The 20,844-nt window shown below is 31.5% G+C and overlaps 1 protein-coding gene across 1 annotated transcript; it reads right to left on the minus strand.

The window, feature by feature from the left end:
* Positions 1-1,463: 1,463 nt before the first annotated feature.
* Positions 1,464-19,285, minus strand: LOC114331192 (uncharacterized). The gene is made up of 4 exons (XM_028280686.2): positions 19,076-19,285; positions 12,205-12,294; positions 5,081-5,225; positions 1,464-1,770 (listed from the first exon to the last, which is right to left on the minus strand). Exons 1-4 carry the CDS (start codon positions 19,162-19,164, stop codon positions 1,603-1,605), a joined length of 492 nt encoding a protein of 163 aa, XP_028136487.2. The 5' UTR covers positions 19,165-19,285; the 3' UTR covers positions 1,464-1,602.
* Between the last annotated feature and the right edge of the window lie 1,559 nt (positions 19,286-20,844).

The raw sequence follows: 20,844 nt of genomic DNA on the forward strand, positions 1-20,844 counted from the left end.
GGATGCGCAGTGGCTTTCTGGACTATGGTGTAATGACTCAGCTAATTTTGTAAGCTGTAGTTTTTTATTTATGTTAGCAAGGTAGTGTATGTACAGAATATTGTGGGCTAATACCAAAAACTCTTTTATTATTCTTAAGAATGTTTCCATATTAAGTAGATTTCCAGGAATTTTGAAAGCTGTGTTTTTGGCATAAAAGTTATCGCAGTTCCTACTTTGTCATTTTTATTTTTATTGTCGAATATTTGGTTACTAAACTTTTCGAATTCTTGTAAGAGTAAACAGTAGCCCGTCATCAATATAACTTCGGGAGATATTATCATACCTTTTTTCGTAAGGTCTGCGAAACTTTGGCAGCAATGGTAATCTTTGACAGTATCTAAGATCAATATTTTGACAATTTAACTCATAGGCGCGCTAAATGGAAGTAATAGAAAACAATTTTTTATTGGTAAATAAATATTTATAAAAATAAACCAAAATGGGTGAAAATTTTATGTTGTCATAGGTATTTGCACGAAATAATAGGTAATAATAAATAACCATTTCGTTGTAAAGCGAAACAAGGGCTGTGTTTTATTTAGTTCATAATTTCCATTTTCGCATAATTTTGGCACGGTTTAATGAACTTTTTCTTGGAAGGTTTCACTTTATTTTTCGTTTGATTAACTTTTCCCATTTTGTTAAACTATTGATAATATTTTTAGAAACAAAGATCCTCCTAAAACTTTATATACTCGCATTAGAATTCGAAATATTTAGGTCTATAGACCTACATATAACTAAAATTCACAATTAACAATAATCTATTTTTTTAAATAGGCTAACAACTTAGTTCTATTAAACAAAAATATAATAAATTAACTATAAATAAACACTACTTTCCTATGAAACAACAATAACGAATTCTCAAAATAACACACTACTGCACTGAACAGCTATCGACAAAGATAACAGAACATATAAGAGAAAATCTGACGCAGGTTTGTCAAAGTGACAATGACAATTTCTCTATGTTGCCTAATTAGATATTAGTTATAATATGTTCGATTTCTTGTTAGAAATAAAAAATTTTATTAGGTCCAAAATGACACAAAATCTAGGCATGGGATAAAAAAGTTTATTTGAAGAAAGTTTATTATTTTGTTCTTCTTAATGGCGGTACAGGTTCGTTTTTTAATATTGTATTTAATTACAGAGTAATTTCAACTTACTAATATATTTTTCAAATTCTTCTGTACCGCCATTCTTAATTATATTACGAATATGTGTGCCAAATATCTCGACAAAATATTCAAAATTACAGCCGCAATCTTGGACCGCGTTTGTTGCTACTTATTGATCGCTACTGTGGCCTCCTAATGTGATTATACAGTAGCTTGATACATTTTTAATATTCTGGTATTTCTGATGATGTCTTGAAATCTAGATTATGATATAAAAATGTAATGAATTAATTCTCGTTATTAGACATAAGAACATTTATTAAACGCATATAATTTTAACATAGCAAGAAAACAGTGAATACAATAATATTAACCAAGATTCAGATTATCATTGGTTATGATGCAGAGGTCCTATAAGGCTGTCTAACGCGCTAGTTCATTTTCCAAGTTCTATAGGTTCTCCTAGAAGAATGCGTAACGCACTTTCAATTGCTACCCTCGCTATATTTTCTCCAGCAACGATGAGTTTGTCTAAGAGGTCTAGCAATGGTTCGTTGTCGTGAACAAACCACCTTACAACTTTCTGTAAACCTTCAGCGATGACCTGTAAATAAGATGTTTTTATTTAATAATAGTCCAGGCTGTGAGTGAAAAGGAGATATATCAGACCTAGAGAATCATAGACCGATAGGTCTGACTATCTCTACATATGGTTTACCAAAATCATCACAAAACGTTTAGAATGAAAATTAAATTTCTCTTAGCCTAAGGAGCAAGCTGGGTTTAGGAAAGGTTATGGAACAAATTACCACTTACAAGCACTTAAAATACTAATTGTAAAATCCATAAAGAAAAATTTTTTGTAGGTGGCTGTATACCATTACTTACAAAAATTGAAGAAAAAGATCTTCTGAGTAAAAGGTATATTTATTTAAACCCCCAATAAAGGGCTACATTAAAAAACAGAACGTTTTCGCTCTAAAGAGAGCATCATCAGTGTTCTAAGCAAGCTTTACATGCTAAGCCACCAAAAATACATGGGTTAAAACCCTTAAAATTCCGACCAAAAGTCTTACATTGGCGTGTTATATATTAAACCCTGGCGATGGGTGAAATTTAAACAAGATATACCTCAAAGCATCATATGACTATACCACGAGCATGTGGGTGGTTGAGTAGATTTCTCTGTCTTCACAAAGACACTTGTATACTAAATTGGGAATAACCCAAAGAAAAATGGAAAGAGAAATGTTTGTTTGGAATAACAAGAAGAGATAGGGTACCAAATAGGATAGTGAGAGAGAGAGGACTCACCAAAAAACTCATAGAGTGGAGACCTAGCGAAGACAAAAGACACCAAGGTAGACCACCAAAGAAGTGGATGGATGACTTAAACAAAACAGGCGGAAATTGGGTACAGAAGGTACAAGATAGAGAACAATGAAAGAATATGGAGGAGACCTATATCCAACAGGAATGATGATGATGGTGTGGGTAGAAAAACGTGCTAATTATTTACCATAAGTTTTAAGATATTTTAGGACAAAGTGCCAGTTTAAATAGAACTATAAATACACACACCCAAACTTATGGAATCACCATGTATTTCAAAGTAATATTTATTTCTTTTGGAAAAACTTGTTATTGTTGCAAAGAATAAAGGATTCTATTGAAAATAAACAAATATATAAGACAATCGGATAGTACAGCTCGGTACGGTATAGGTTATTTGCTTAAGTTTCAAATTGAATGAAAATAAAAAAACTAACTTTTGCGTCCAAAAACGAAAATATGCCTGATGTGGGGTTATAGAACTTACAACAAGGAAAGAATATTGGTCTTGTGGAGAAAGTAATGTTCTCAGAGGGACATAGCTGTAAAGCTAGGCGTAATACAGGGCGTTCTGTCCAAAACTTATGCTAGGTATCAGGAACTAGGAAAGCTCAAAAATAAAGCAAGGGCAAGTCGCCAAAAGTAATAAGGGCTCCCCAAGATCGTTTAATTGGCCACTAAGCTGGAAGACACCCAACCATTTCTCACATGCAGCTCCAAAGGCAGCTTTTGGAAGCTACAGGTGTAACTGTTTCAGTTGAAACGATAAGAAGAAGAGTTCGTGCCAAGAAGTATACAGCAGGAGACAGTTATGTGTTCCCGAATTATCCAGGCGACACCTGGAACAAAACTGGAACATTGGGAATGGACAAAATATGCGATTTTCCAAAAAAGTCAGGATTTTTGTAATATCAGATGACCCATGAAATCGTGTAGTTAGAGGTCGAGGAAAACAAGCAAGAACGAAAACTGTCAGATCTGTTCACAAATATACAAAGGGAAGTGTAATGTTCTGGAGAGGAATTGTGATCCGTAAAAAACTCCTTTAATTTTCATCCAATCAACTTTAACTGCTCACAGATATCTTGATAAGCTGTAGTCAGGCTCTGCAGAGGTGCAACAGGAGAAAATTTAATTTTATTGGATGATAATGGACCTCTACATCTACATACCATTAGAGTGACTACAGACATCATTGAAGCAGAAGGTATCCCTGGTTCGAAGTGACCTGCTTGCTCACCCGAGCTTAATTATATAGAGTATTTGTGGGATATGCTTAAAAGAAAAATTAAAGCTCGCCGGGATAATCCACAAAACACCGCACGGTTAGTAAAAGCTGCTCTTAAAGGATGAAGCAACCTACCACAACAAAATGTTGATAATTTGATTAGGAGAGTGCCCACGCAAACTGAGGCTTGCATAATGACTAGAGGTGATAACACTGACTACCACAAAATACAAAAAAAATAAATAAAATAATTTAAACATTATTCGTTTTCCATTGAAATTTTGTATGCTATTGACTTTAAAACAACTAGTTTCAATTTGTTTGTTAAATACTTTATTGTTATATTTTATTGTTATGTATTTGTTATTAAATTGCTTTTAAAATAAATATTGTTTGACTTCGTGTGTTTGTTTTTTTAAATTCGCACGAAATAGTACGAAATATCAGATGATTCCATATAAGTTTGGGTGTGTGTATAATATAAAATATAAATATTAATATAATAGTCCATTTCCATCCATGCAATGGCACTACAGCTCAAACCATGCCTTGGCCTCCTTTAGCATGCTCTTCCAATCATTTCGATTTACTGCTCTTCTTTTCCATGAACACTTTTTAAAGAGGTTTCTTATAACCCATATCTTTTTTGGTCTTTCAACAGGTCTTTTCCTTGCATTCTTGCATTTAGTAACTTTCTGGGATCCTATTCTCATGCATGCGGACCATGTGCCATGTACGTACACGGTAATCTCTGCAGTTTAGTGCATTGTGTCTACATTTATAGCGAACAAACGAATAATTGATAGTAAATATCATTTTTTCGAAACATTCTATTAATAATTAATAATTAAGATTTTTACATAAAAAGAAGTGTTTTATATACTTCTTATACACTAGTAGTTCTTCTGAAGGAATTTTCTTTCTCTATATTCGGACCTAAAATTTCCACTAAATATCTAAAGATTGCATTGTTTATCCTATAATATTTCTTAAATTTCTTAGGAAGAAGCTTCAACTGTTCTTATGAAACAGTTGCTGGACTATGCAATATGCAAAATTCAAGTATCTTTTGAATCCATTATCGACGCATTTGTGTTTTTTCCTTTTTGACGTCTTCTGAGAAATTACCAAGTTACAATTATCGCTTCTTCACTCTTGAAGACATTGGTACGCCCATGTATTCTCTTCATGACATATGAGTGATTATCGCATATTGCGTTAGCGGATGTACGCTATTATTAAATATGAAACATTTATCGTATGTTGCATGTTGCATGTTAAATATGGCCTTGGTTTACTTGGTACCTAGATATTATGTAGGTACCTACACGATATTTAATAATACTATACTTACATCGAAGATATCCTGACCAGGGGGCAATAAAAGCTTAATCACAGATCCCAATCCATTAACGAAGAGTGCTACCAATTTCTTCAAATCTAAGATTAGGCTACGCTCTGAATGAGTCAATTCAAGTTTATTTGATAGAGTTAGAGTTCTGGAAAAAAAGTCGATAAATTTTTAATTATTAGAATTTATTTTATTACCAGAGAACGGCAGTTCTTGTCAGTGGCGCACAATACCCCTACATGCGACATTGTATACACGAAATTTTTAATTTTCCTAATCTGACTGAATTGAAAATCGGACCAAATCTCGTCTTAAAGTGTAGGAAAAGACTCGCCCATATATTATATGTCACAACTCCGTTTTGGTCCAAGGGTGTGGATTTTACGGCCCTTCCCATTTAGGGTCTGTTTTTCGTTCTCGTCCCCAGAAGTCCCAAAAGTTGCAATAATTTAAGTCCGGCTTTTGCGGCTTCTGATAGTACTGATCAATACCTTTCCAACGCATGTCTAATTTTGAAAATCGGTTACACCATTCAAAAGTTATCGAGCTTAGAAATTTTACTCAATTTTTATTTAAAAAAGGGAAATGTTTGTGGATATGTATGTACAGTAGGAAAAATGAAAGAATACCCATGAACGAACATATAAAACACGCTGTATTTTCCTGTCACCGTGTCACACAAAAAATTGGCCAGCGCAAGTAGATGTAATAATTATTATTACATGTACTTGCGCTGGGCAATTTTCTTTGTGACACGGTGACAGGAAAATACAGCGTGTTTTATATGTTCGTTCATGGGTATTCTTTCATTTTTCCGACTGTATGTATGTATGTGTGTGGAAAAGTTACACCGATCTGAATTTTTTTCTGCTTTTCAAGAGGAGTACAGGAACGACTCAGAACTGGTGTAGTTTGTGACTTTTGACCGCCCGTAAGCCAGCGCCAAAATTGCATATTTTTTAGGCGTATATATCTTAGGTTCAAGGAGAGAAAGGAAAACCGCAAATACACCAAATCATTCCTGTAGGAAGTTCAATGATTCCTGTAATACCTTCAGTTATCATACTTAACCTTGGATACATCAGATACTACTTGTCAATATGTTTCAAACTCATGTTTAATGATCAAAATCGGTTAAGCCCTTCAGAAGTAATCGAGATCCAAAAGTATAATCCATTTAACCATTATCGCCGAAATGGTTTATGCAGTTGTAGTGGTTACGACGCTAAGATTGATCGTGCAAACCGAGTTTATTTGCCGGCCATAGTTATTAGTAGGGAGCGGATTTATATGCGATCAATTTTGATGAAATATGCGCATATATATGCAGTAAAAAGTTACGAAATATGCGCAAGATATGCAGAAAAATTCAAAAAATGCGCATTTCGAGAAACCACAAATTGTCTGTTCTATTCTATTCTAGGGGGTTCTTTTAGAGGGGGGGCGGCAATCTTATTTATTATCTTTCAAATAAAATCGTTATTTTTTATACAATGCAATTTATTCACATTTTTTACAAAAACTGATACCAATAGTTACCTATTTAAAATAAAACAACAATATCACTATATATATCTTCGATTATACGAGTAATTCACTACAATGTGTTTTTCCAAATTTTTCACGAGGAAACATTTTCTTTGATCAGATAAAATATTTTTATAACTGGAAAAACTCGTTTCAATATCAACAGAAGTAATTGGGGCGCATTAAAATAACTTGTTAAAGACGAAAATTCTGCACTAAAATCAATTTCAAAATTTGCATTAACAATTTCGCATATTATGTCCTCCAAAGTTTTAAAGCCGTTTAAAGACGGGATCTGATCTAAAGCATGAATATTTCAATTTCCGTTAGAAAATCGTAAATCTATGGTTAAATGTATAAATTCTCTTAACAATATGGGATTTAAAGAATCACCAGAATTATAGGTACCTACTAAATTGGGATTTCCCGGTAAACCATCCTTCATCATTTTGACATCCTACAATCATTTTATAACGGCGTTCTATAAGCACTATAAGTAGTTTGTGTAAAGATCGGGTATTTTCTAAGAAAAAATGAAAAGACAGTGAATGAACCGTCTCTCTTCAGGTAGTTCTCCAATTAATAGATACGACAGCCTGTGCGGGGAAATATTTTGTGTCGAATTAAAAAATAAAATTTTTTTTTGACTTAAATGTTTTTAAATATGCCCAAAATATGCATGTTTCTTTAAAAATATGCAAAATTTAGTAAAGTGCTCAAATATGCGAAATATGCATGCAATATGCATTTAGCATAAAATCCGCTCCCTAGTTATTAGGATGGCTGGGATATGAACTCGGATTTTCTTATCACAAGTCTGGTGTCGTAACTACTAGATCATTTGGGAGAGAATGCGACAAAGGCTACCATTTATAACGCTTAACGTGTAATCGAGAAACATTACATTCAACTTTATACATTTAATTTTAAAAAACTTTGAAAAACTCCTGATACAAGAATAAAAAACGGCTAAACGCCGTAAAAATGAGTGGCGCATACAGTATTCCAGCTACAAAAGAGCTGATATTATGAGTATTACGTGGCGCAAAAATGTATTTTCATTTTGATGAAAAAAAATTCTAGTTTTATTTTGAAAGGTTTTTTCTATAATATTTCCTAAATTTGAAGTAAAGCGCGCCACAAAAGAGCTTAAAAATGCAAACTGTATCAAAGTTACTCTTTTATGGCGCGTTTTACTTCAAATTTAACAAATATTATGGAAAAAATCTTACAAAACAAAACTAGAATTTTATTTTGCATCAAAATGAAAATACATTTTCGCGGCACGTAATACTCATATCAGCCCTTTTGTAGCTGGAATATTGTATGCGCCACTCATTTTACGGCGTTTAGCGGTTTTTTATTCTTGTTTGGATTACATGTAGCTTTTTGAAGGATTATTTGTGGCTCTCAATAAATGCACCTGAATTACTTTTAATTTTTGTGTTTCAAAATTTCTTAAATTACTGACAACAAAAATATAAAAGACTAGGTGTAACATCAGGACCTGGACAGGGAGACCCCTTATCACTGTTGTTATTCAATTTGGCCATAGAATATACAGGGTGTCCCAAAAAGATTGGTCATAAATTATACCACAGATTCTGGGGTCAAAAATAGGTTGATTGAACCTCACTTACCTATATACAATAGTGCACACACATAAAGTTACAGCCTTTTGAAGTTACAAAATGAAAATCGATTTTTTTTTCATATATCGAAAACTCTCAGAGATTTTTTATTGAAAATGGACATGTGGCATTTTTATGGCAGCAACATCTTAAAAATAAATTTAAGTAAAATTTGTGCACCCCATAAAAATTTTATGGGGGTTTTGTTCCCTTAAACCCCCCCAAACTTTTGTGTAAGTTTCAATTAAATTATTATTGTGGCACCATTAGCTAAAAACATTATTTTTAAAACTTTCTTGCCCCTCAGTACTTTTTTGATAAGCCAGTGTTTATCGAGATATTTTGAATATTTGTCGAATCCACCACATATTTGTATATGGTTAAGTACGATTATATAGACCTGTTAATAATCTGAAAATTTATTTATAATTTACATTTTTAGGTATATTTTGAAAAAGAAGCTACATCTCGATAAAAGGTGACTTATGAAAAAAGACTAAGAGGCAAAAGTTTTAAAAACTCTGTGTGTAACTAATGGTACCACAATAATAGTTTAATTGCAACGTACACAAACATTTGGGGGGTTTAAAGGAACAAAACCCCCATAAAATTTTTACGTAAATATATTGCAAAAGAAGCAGCATCTCAATAAAAACTGGCTTATCGAAAAAATACTAAGAGGCAAAAAAGTTTTAAAAACGTTCTGTTTAACTAATGGTACCACAATAATAAATTAATTGGAACGTACACAAAAGTTTGGGGGGTTTAAGGGAAAAAAATCCCCATAAATTTTTTATGAGGTGAACAAATTTCACTATAACTTTGCTTTAAGATGTTCCTGCCATAACGATAATATATGTCCATTTTCAATAAAAAATCTCTAATAGTTTTCGATATATTGAAAAAAATCGATTTTCATTTTGTAATTTCAAAGGGCTGTAACTTTTTTTATGAGCACATTTGTACTAAGGTAAGTTAGGTTCAATCGAACTATTTTTGACCACATAATGTGTGGTATAATTTATGACCAATCTTTTCGGGACACCCTGTATAATAAGTAAAATATCATCTAAGCTCACGGGAGGATTTGCGAATCGAGGATCAGAACTATTGTTGGCCTTTACTGATAATATAGGTGCAGTCGCATAGTCTACAAGAGATGTGCGAGGGGCGTTTTCACAACTAAAGGAAAAAACTGGTAGTTTGGGCCTTCGAATAAATGAAGAGAAGACGAAATACATGCTAGTAACAAAAAATCCAAGACTAAGAGTTAGGCAGAACATAACAACTATTAATGACTACAACTTCGAAACAGTACAAAAATTTTAAATATCTAGGGGCGGTAATCACAGATGACAACCACATATAAAAGGTCACCAAAAACCACATATAAGAGGTTTCAGCAAGGATGGCTGCTAGGAATAGAGCATTATACTCCCTAGCATCATTAGTAAGATCTAAGCTGCTAAAAAGACAATCTAAATTAAGACTGTACAGCCAAGTATTTGCCCAATTGTTACATATGGAAGTGAAACATGGACTGTACATCAGCGGGAAATAAATAAGCTGCTGGTATTTGAAAGTAAAAGGAAAAACTAGTTTGGCCTAGACCAAACTAGTTTGTCCTGAAATCGGGTTTGGCCGGTAATATATACACCTATGGTAAAAACATCAATGGCCGCTACCTCAGTAATCTACGATTTGCGGATGACATAATACTGATAGCAACTGACCTACAAGAACTGCAAACCATGCTTTCAGAACAACACACTGAATCTTCTAAAATAGGACTGAAAATGAATTTAAATAAAACAAAAGTCATGCACTCCGAAGAAACGATGACTATAATAAACAACAAAGTTACAGAAAAAGTTGAAGAATATAAAATATATACTTAGGACAAAAAATAAAAAAATAATACGAAATAGGGAAATTCAAACGGAAGAAATAAAAAGAAGAAGAAAGTTAGCATATGCAGCATTCGGCAAACTAAACTATATACGTAGAAATCAGCAAATTCAACTACATCTTAGATCTAAACTTTTTGATGCATGCATTATTCCGATATTAACCCATGGGGCACAAACATGGACAATCACAAAAAAGAATATGAACATACTCAGAGTCACTCAACACGCGATGGAAAGAGCAATGCTTGGCATATCACTTAAGGGCAGGAAAACAAACACATGGATAAGTCAGAAAACCAAAGTCACCGATGTGGTTCAAAAATCACTAAAATTGAAATGGGAATACGCTGGACATGTAGCTCGGAGCGATCTTAACAAATGGCACATAACAATAATAGGGAACTTGCACTAAAAAATTTTTTTGCATAAAATTGTTAATTTATGTTTTAAAATGTTATATTCAAAATATTACGTCTTAACAATGAATAGTGTACGTACAACATCTGATCAACGTTCCGCGCCTAAAATTTCCGTTTCAAACAACTTCAAAAGCGAGAGCTGGGGTCTGACGTCATAGGCCACTCGTATCGTTTGCCCGTTCGGTGGGCTATTGCATTTAATGCAGTTTGCCCATAGATACATAATATAGTTGAAATATCTTATTTTACTCTGTGGCAAAAATGATTTTTTCTCTGACAGGCAAAATATTAACATTTTATCGCTGTTGACATGTATCAAAAAGTTCTTTTTTATGAAATTACTTTTGTCGTTTCTTGTGTTGAAAAACAAAGAAGAAACAAGTAACTTAAAAATAAACAAATCTTTTAGTAATAAAAGTAAGAGTAACTAAAAAGTATTGGTGCTACTATAGTATGCGGTCTACAGTCGGGTTTCTACTATAGCTTGCGGTCTACCGAGGGATGCGGTGTAAGTATATTAAGCTGAGATGATAAAGATATTAACTTGTAAAATTACAATAATGAGTCTTCTTATTTATACGTATTATTAACCTTGTAAAGAAGGATTTTGTTGGCTATGTACACGTTCTATCGGTACGTCTGCTAATCACCATAATCTTTTCTCAGAAGGCTTTGAACACAATAATGAAAGGCTCCAGTAGGTACTAATAAACATTACAATAAAATATAATCTTTATTATAATGCAAATTACACCGTAATCTTTTCCAGGATATACGAAATCCTTCAATTAGAGGTAGGTAGAGCAAACCCACGGGGTAATCCGTATACTATAATATAATGGTACCAAACTATTGTTATAAACGGTTTAAACATGCTTATTAATAACTCTTACTTATTTGCCTCGACACCTCGCATTTCTCCAAGAGAATAGCTTTCACTACTTTTTATAAAAGTTGCCACCATGAAGACATCAACGGTAGGTAAGTTGTCAGACTTACCCTCGTCCGTCATATTATGCGTTTTAAACTCTTTACAAAGTAGCACTCAACTTTATCAATTTCAGTTTAAAACTAAGCTGATTGGGGAACTACTTATTACAATATATAAGATGAACATAAATAATACCTAGGAATTTTTCATTAAAGACGATTAAAATGTAATATACCCGTGATACCTACCCTCATCGCGTTGTTTCCGAATGCTAGCCCGGTTGACCGTGGCCCGTGACGTCGGACCAATAGAAGGACGTTCAAGAGCCTCCTAAGATATTTGAATTTTATAGCATTTTCAAAGCGTCGTAATTAGCGTACGGGTTAAAAATATTTGTTTTTCTCGCATGCAAGCGTTTTAAGATCATGTTACCTTATGTTTTTTAATACAATTTTAATATTTAAAAATTTATGCAAGTTCCCTATTCTAACCTGGAGACCATATGAACACAAAAGACCCAGAAGCAGACCTCCTATGGGATGGACAGATGATCTGAAACGAACTGCCGGGAAAAATTGGCGACAAGTAGCGAGAACAAAAAACAATGGAAAGGAAGATTTGAAGAGGCTTATGTTCAGATGTGGACGTGAATGGCTAGACGAAGAAGAAGAAGATGGTAAAAAGTTAAAAAATACAATAAATAACTTACTCTGTAATAACCGTTTTCTTTACGTGTTCTGGGTTTTTAGATTCTTCGAGGACCTTGTTTACGAAATCCACAAGAGCTTGAGCAGATTCTCTAAAATATATAAAAATATAAAAGTAAATATATAAAACCTTTGCAATATATTTTTTATTATTAATATTATCAGAAGGGTTGCATTATTCAAATTTATATGGGTGATTTCAAACAACTCAATTTTGTATCCAGGAAACTCTTGGGTCTCCGATTTCTCTGAAACTTGGTGTATAGCTTCTGCGTAACGCAAAACTAAAGGGTGTGCTCACTACGGAGACCAAAGGATTGTATCCTCGCTCTGACCCTCGCTCCCTGGTATTTATATTTAGCCCAATAAATGACTGTTTTGGAGTGTAATTTCCAGGGGCAACTCCGAATTGCATGAAAACTTGGATTTAGGTTCTACTTACCCTCCACTTCAAAATTGAATTTGTGCCGTTGGTTGCTTTTACTTGGGGGTGACATTTACCCCTTTTCGGGGGGTGAAAAACGCGTGTCTAAAATAAGGCCGGAACGGATAAATTGACTTATTTTAAGCACCTTTTGTTCTATAAAGTTTTTACGTAAGTCAATACTTTTCGAGTTATTCGCGATTTAAAATATTGATTTTTCGACAAAAAAACTACGTTTTCAGACCGTTTTTCCCAAATAACTCAAAAAGTATATATTTTATAAAAAAAAATATTAGAAAAAGTGTAGCCTATAAAAAACGAAAAAAGAAGGTGTACCAGTAAAGTCTACAAATTAAGTAGAAGCAAAGTTGTAGCTCATGAAAAATACATTCTTATTCGTCTAATTTCAAATCGAATAATTCAACGCGAAATCACCGAAGAAAGAAGCGTTTTTCGGGAAAACCTTATTAATAGATTTAAAGTATTGAAAAAAGCTTATTATTTGTTTTCCACAAAAGTTTACAGCATCAAAAATAAACGAGTTACACTGAAAAAAAAAAGTAGGCCTGTTTTTTTTTGGTAAAAAAATCGTGAAAACCTCCCTCTATTTAGCATCCTAAATGAAATGAATCGTTTGGCTTTACCATATATTTTAACTGTATGTGTATTGTTTATATGATCTGTAAGTTTGATTGGTTTGAAGTGCTTATTTTTGAAAACATTTGGTTTCATAGTAAAAAAAATTTTCTAAAAATTTTTGAAAAATTTAATTTTTTCAAAATAACCTAATAAGTATTAGTGATAAGAAAAATCTTAAAGAGTAAAAAAAATGTAGGTTTTGCTATTATAAAATATGCTAGCTTCATTTTGTTTCTCCGTAAGACAAAAATTGGTTAAGATATGGCTTTTCAAAATTTACATACACTCGTGATTACTGACCCATTTAAGCTTTCTCAATTATAACCCTTTCAAAAATAAACACTTTAAACCGGTGAGAGTGACAGATCATATAAAAAATAGATAGGTAAGTAAATTTTTTGTAAAGCGGTAGTGATTAATTTCATTTGGAGAGCTAAACACGGCGAGATTTTCATGATTTTTTACAAAAAAATAGAGGGCCAACTTTATTTTGAGCGTAACTCGCTTACTTTTAATGCTAAAACTTTTGTTAACAATTAAAACAAAGCTTTTATAAACACTGTAAAAAAGCTTAAATGGGTTTTTTCCCGAAAAGTGCTTAATTTTTCGATGATTTCACCTTGAAATATTTGATTTGGAATTAGACGAATAAGAACGTATTTTTCATGAACTACAACTTTGTTTTTATTCGATTGATATACTTTACTGATACACCATTTATTTGGGTTTTTTATAAGCTACACTTTTGCTAAGGATATTTTTTTCGATAAAGTATTTACTTTTTGAGTTATTTGCGAAAAACCGTCTAAAAACGTAGTATTTTTGTCTAAAAATCAACATTTTCAATGGTAAATAACTCGAAAAGTATTGACTTACGTAAAAAACTCTATAAAACAAAAGTTGTTTAAAATCAGTCAATTTATCCATTTCCAGGCTTAACTTGAACGTATGTTTTTTTACCCCCGAGAAGGGGTGACTGTCACCCCCCAAGTAAAAGTAACCAACGGCACAATTTCAACTTTGAAGTGGAGGGTAAGTAGAACCTAAATCCAAATTTTCATGCAATTCGGAGTTGCCCCTGAAAATTACACGGTATCGCCGAATTTCCCGTTCATTTACTGGGCTAATTCGTCAATTCTCGCATTTAAAATAATGTATTTATTTTAAATGCGAGAATTCACGTATATAAATACCAGGGAGCGAGGGTCGGAGCGAGGATACAATCCTTTGGTCTCCGTAGTGAGCACACCGTTTAGACATTTGAGCCCGAACAGTAATTTTCCTGAAAATCCACGCAGTGTCCACAGATAGCCAAGTCACACAACTTTAAGTGATTAACAAGATTTTTCGTTTTTTACCATACAAATATATATATTATGCATTTCTTATAGAATTTCTAGATTTTAATTGATATAACTACATGAAAACTTATAAATAGACCAGGGCATCTAGCACAAAATAAATCGATTTTTAAATACAGCACCTAGAGATTTCCGCAAAATATCCCACATACAGGGTGAGTTTTTAGTGCGGGATCGGTCGATAATTCCATTACGGTAAAGAATATCCAAAAAGGTTATTTAGAAAAAATGTAGGCAATGATATTCTCCACGCTTGGAAAATATGTCCATTTCTACAGGGTGATCAATAACAGCGTGGTATATCAAATATATAATTTTTGAAATGGGACACCCTATATATTTTTTATATATATTTTTTCATATTTATATTCCTCTCATAATTCTTGTTCATATAATATAGGGTTTTGTATTAGTATACAGAGTATTTAACAAGTTATGACCATTTATATTTCGAAATCCCTATGAGATTAACACCCTGTATATAAAGAAGTAATTCTTAAACAATAATTTGTTTTATGTAGTAAGATAAACAATATACTGTAGTTTTTAAATTAAGTCCAACTGAAATCATTGACGAATGTTTGTATACAGGGTGAACTACAAAACCAAATTACGATTTTCTCTATTTTTTTAAATGGATCACCCTATATTTTACTTTTCAAAAATATTGTATTTATTATACTCTTTCATTTTGATACAGCATTCCCTATATCTAAACTTATTACTTTCGGAGATATTTTTAGTTTTCTTCAACTTTCGGGAATACATTCAATTTTTCTAGTAGAAATAAGTTGGTATTGAATGATAATTAAACAAAATTATTTGTATTCAATAAATAACTAACACAAAATATAAACCATAGCAATATGCAATGAATGTATCAATAAATGTGATATTAAGGAATTATCATATTTCCCTAATATACAAGAATCAGACAATTCCTACAAAAAAATGTAGGTATGTATTACAGGTAAAAAAATATAGGTATATAGGTAAAATTACAAGATTATTTTTATTTAATAGACAACTCACACAAAACATAAATCAAAACAATATACAAGTAATTTAATAGTTTTTAGATTATTATATCAACAGCATTCTAAGCCAAGAAGTTTTTAGTAACACATTCCTAATTGAAGATTGTGACCCGCAGTTATTAATAATATAATTTTCATATTAAATTTCATTAATATGCATCAAGAAATCCCTACTTTGTTAACACTCAAACTAGGTGATCTATAAATGTTTAAGGTGATATTGTTAGAGATTATGTGATTGGTCCACATTTTTTGACGGTTGAGGTTTTTATACGACGGTGCTCCAGTCCTTCCAAAATTGATTTTTTTCAAGTGGGGCTATATAAAAAACCTTGTATACCAGAAGCATCCAACAACGCTTGATGTTATGAAAAATAGAATAAAAGAAGCTTTTAATAATATTAACTTACAAAAATGTTAGAAATGTGGCTCGGTCATTTGAATATCGGTTACAAAATTGCATAGACTTTGAAACTGGTCATTTTCAACATTTACTTTAGAGTTATATCCTTAACATCACATTAATTGGTACATTCATTAAATTTTTTTATGGTTTATTATTTTTTTGTTAGTTATTTATTGAATGAAAATATTTGTTATATTAGTACATAATCATAATAATTATTTGTTAAGTTATTTATATTTATGAGAATTGAGTATTCCCGGCAAATGAAGAAAATTAAAAATATCTCAGAAACTAATAAGTTTAGGTATAGGAGATGCTATATAAAAATGAAAGAGTATCATAAATACAATATTTCAAAAAAAAAAATAAAATATAGGGTGATCTATTAAGAAAAAAATTGAGAAAATCGTAATTTTGTTTTATAGTTTAAAAGTGCTTATAAAAATGAATGTTCTACTAAAAAATTCTTGGCTTAGAATGCTGTTGATATACCAATCTAAAGACTATTACGTCAGTTGTATATTGTTTTGATTTATGTTCCATGTAAGTTATTTATGGAATAAAAATAATCTTGTTATATTATTATATACAACAAAAAGTTTTTTTGTAGGATTCTTGTATATTAGGGAAATATGATAATTTCTTAGTATCACATTTATTGGTATATTCACTGCATATTGATATGGTCTATATTTTGTGTTAGTTATTTATCTAATAAAAATAATTTTGTTTAATTATCACTCAATACTAACTTATTTCTACTAGAAAAATTTAATGTATTCCCGAAATTTGAAGAAAACTAAAAATATCTCGGAAAGTAGTCAGTTTAGATATAGGGAATGCTATATAAAAATGAAAGAGTATATTAAATACAATAACGTTGAAAAATAAAATATAGGGTGATCCATTTAAAAAAATAGAGAAAATCGTAATTTGGTTTTGTAGTTCACCCTGTATACAAATATTCGTCAATGATGTAAATTGGACTTAATTTAAAAACTACAGTATATTTTTTATCTTACTACATAAAAAATATTATTGGCTACGAATTAGTTCTTTATATACAGGGTGTTAATCTCATAGTGATTTCGAAATAAAAATGGTCATAACTTGTTAAACACTCTGTATAGTAATTCAAAACCATATATTATATGAACAAGAATTATAAGAGGAATATAAGTATGAAAAAATATATAGGGTGTCCCATTTAAAAAATTATATGTTTGATATACCACGCTGTTATTGATCACCCTGTAGAAATTGACATATTTTCCAAGCGTGGAGAATATCATTGCCTACATTTTTTTTAAATAACTTTTCTCGATATTTTATACCATAATGGAGTTATTAACCGATCCCACACTAAAAACTCACCCTGTATATTTGATTATCACGTTACTCGATTTTATTCCACATCCCTAAGTCGCTTAAGATTAAACCATGGCAATTTTCCTGCACATTTAGCTAAAATAGGAATGCGTATCAACTCTCTCTGTTCATGTGATAACTACTCTACTGCAGATTTAAATCATATAATCTTTAATTGTGAACTTAATAAAAACCATACGAAAGAACTAATTGCTAGACTTCAGGAGCGGAATGTAAGTTTACCGCTGAATATTTCACATCTACTAAGCTTCAATACCAAAACTATTAATGATATTATCATACAATTTCTTAGAGATTCTAAAATAAAAATTTAATATGACATCTTCAATCTTCAACTTTCAAATATCTGTGGCAAAAAGTTTATCTAATGCCATCCCCTCTTTGTGAACACACACACCTAGAGATTTGTAACTTTTTGCATTGTGTTCAAGATGATGTCAGGAAAAAAGTCTACTATAGAAAAATGGGTGGAAATGCATAATTACATCTTAAAGTGCATAAAATGCATCCAAAATTGCATAAACATGTCAAAGTAAGTGGATCAATGACCAGATTTTGTTACTCGAAGGTTTATGGGGTCGCTGAAGACGAATATGCAAATTGATTCAAGCAATTTACTGAGGAGGCTTTTGGGATTGCTAAACAAGAATACGCCATCAGATCCGATTCTCGGTGCACTTGGTGCCCAAAACTCCAAAAGATAACATGTCATAGCAGTGACTTTGGGCACCAGGTGGTGCGGGGCCCTAAAAACCGACTAGTAATCTATTTGCTTGCATTCAGTGCCGAAAACCTTCAAAACTTTGGAAGATGATGTTTCTGAGCAGTGACCGTGGGCACCAGGTGCCCCGGTCCATATAGTAGACCACATATTACATAGAAAAAGGCTTTTAAAAAATAGATTAAGAACTTAGAATTGTTTAATTCGAATATACTGAAACTTCATTTAAGGACGTTTCGAAGAGAAATAATATATAAAGGACTTGCATGAATATAAAAGACCGGGAGATATTAGATAGAAGTTCAGCCACGAGTCCTGCCTTTGCAATACCGAAAAGTTAGAGGAGGTACTTAAAATTTCTGTAAAAATCCACGGGTTTCCTATGATATTTTCCTGTGAAAATTGGATTTTCCATGAAAACAAAAATGGGGTGTTGCAATGAATTATATCCATATAATGACAGGATAATATTGATTTTGTGACGAAAATTTTTTAAATTACCCGAAAATTTCATTACTTTCATATGATTAGATATATAGACATAGGTACACTTCTTCCTTAACCCATTTGCAATCATCCTGCCTAAAAATTTTTTTCATAAAATCGATAGTATCCTGTCATTCTATGGATATCACAGGACTCAGAATTCATTGTGCCCCATTTATTTATTCATAGAAAATCTAATTTTTACAAAAAAATGGCACAGGAAACTTTTTACACAGGTAATAATGTAAAGGGCAGGGCTAATAAAATCGTGGCTGAACTTCTATCTAATATCTTCCGGTCTATAACGACAAGAGAGAATTGATGAATTCATACATAATTATGTTTAAACAGTTTGTAAAATATGTTACTAAAAGTAAGACAATAAGATAGAATTTATAATTTACACTTACGGAGAAATTTCTGAAGACCCTGGTACGGCGTGAGATTGAACACTATAAATGCAGATCGCAACGGCAAACAAAAAAAAATTAAGCTTCATCTTCTCAGTTTTGAAAATACAAATGCCGTGATTCAGATTTTTTTCAATTTTATACCAAATATTTTAATTTCATGGTGGATTATGATCTTAGAACAATGTACAATACTGGACAAATAATTAAATTTTACTGTCCATTAAAATATGAGTAAAACAATGTATAACTGATTAAATCGGACAATTAAAATAGATATCGAACATGATATCATCAGGTTTCGTCAAATTTGATATTGTGAAATATAAAGGTACTTTACTCTTGAACTACATTCATATTTTTTGACATACTTCGTATAAAATTGACAAAAAAAATTTTGAAACCTGATGGATGCTTTTTAAATTTTATACTATGCACAGTATTTTATGAAAAATAACTGTTTCGTAAAATTGATAATAAAATAGTTTCCAATAGGTTTCATGTTACGCAAAGATACTGTATAAGAGTTCAAATTGTTTTTAACATTTCTTTTTTAAGCTTTAAAGAAATTGTTTATTAAACGCTCTTCTTTACTTCAATAGTTTGCATCAAATTTTTAGACGTTAATTTGACTGACTTTTCTTCAATGCAAATGAATGAAAATTTGCAGACGTATGCATTCGCAGGAACAATACACGAATAGTCAATAAAAAAAATTGTTTATTAATTGTTTAAAAAAACCATTTTAATGAAAAATGCTTAAAGTCTCTTGTTTTTTACAATGTAGAAACTTGAAACTTTTACGGATTTTAGCTAATGATATTATATGAACTATACATAATTTCACTTTTTACATTAATTGTTTACGTTATGCTTCATAAATAAACAATAAAGTTTAAAGTTTTTAACGCTCATATATTTGTTTATATATAAATCGGCGTTTATTCGTGTCAAATTTCAATACGATACGAAACAAAACTTCAACCAAAACTCGAATTTAAAAAATTCGTGTTTTATCGTAGTCTTAGAAAAACCACCACGGTAGAGACGTTTTGTGCCACAATTAACATTAGAATTCATTTTGTCGTATTAATTAATTAAACGCTTTTCTTTAGTTCAATCGTTTGGGTCAAATCTTTGGACGTTAATTTGACTGCCTTTTCTTCAATGCAAATGACTAAAAATTTGCAGGTAATCTAGTATTTTTACTACAAAAGCAAGATTACGTAGGTCAAAATTTCTGACGTAAGAGCACTGTCAAAACATTAGAATGTGACTTTTAATCATGGCCACTTTTATGTCAATACTTGTCAGAGATATTTTTCTTTTTTTTTGTTTACTATAAAAATAATATCTATAATTACGTATTTATTTTAATTAATGATGTCAATTGGTTTTCATTACTTGACGAAATATAGTAATTAACAACAATATTATCAGAGTGTAGGTATAATCATTAAAACAGATTATTTAATATTTTTAAAACTAAGTACTGGAAACGCTAAAATGCATAAAAAAATTTTCTGATCTGTAAATTTAATAATAATCTTGTTTCTAGTAAACCTAATCTAAGAAATCTAAATTTTTTAACTTACTTCTCTACAGTTAATGGTAAAAGGGAATCTCATTATTTCGTTCTGGTTCAAAATAATCTATAAGGCAAGCCGCACACCAAAGAAACATGAATCGAAAAACATGAAACATAAAACGAAAAACATGTTTCATGAAAAGAAAACACTGCTAAACAAATCTCAAAGTCCGCCTATCAA

Source organism: Diabrotica virgifera, chromosome 5 (assembly GCF_917563875.1).
Source record: "Diabrotica virgifera virgifera chromosome 5, PGI_DIABVI_V3a".
Taxonomy (NCBI): domain Eukaryota; kingdom Metazoa; phylum Arthropoda; class Insecta; order Coleoptera; family Chrysomelidae; genus Diabrotica; species Diabrotica virgifera.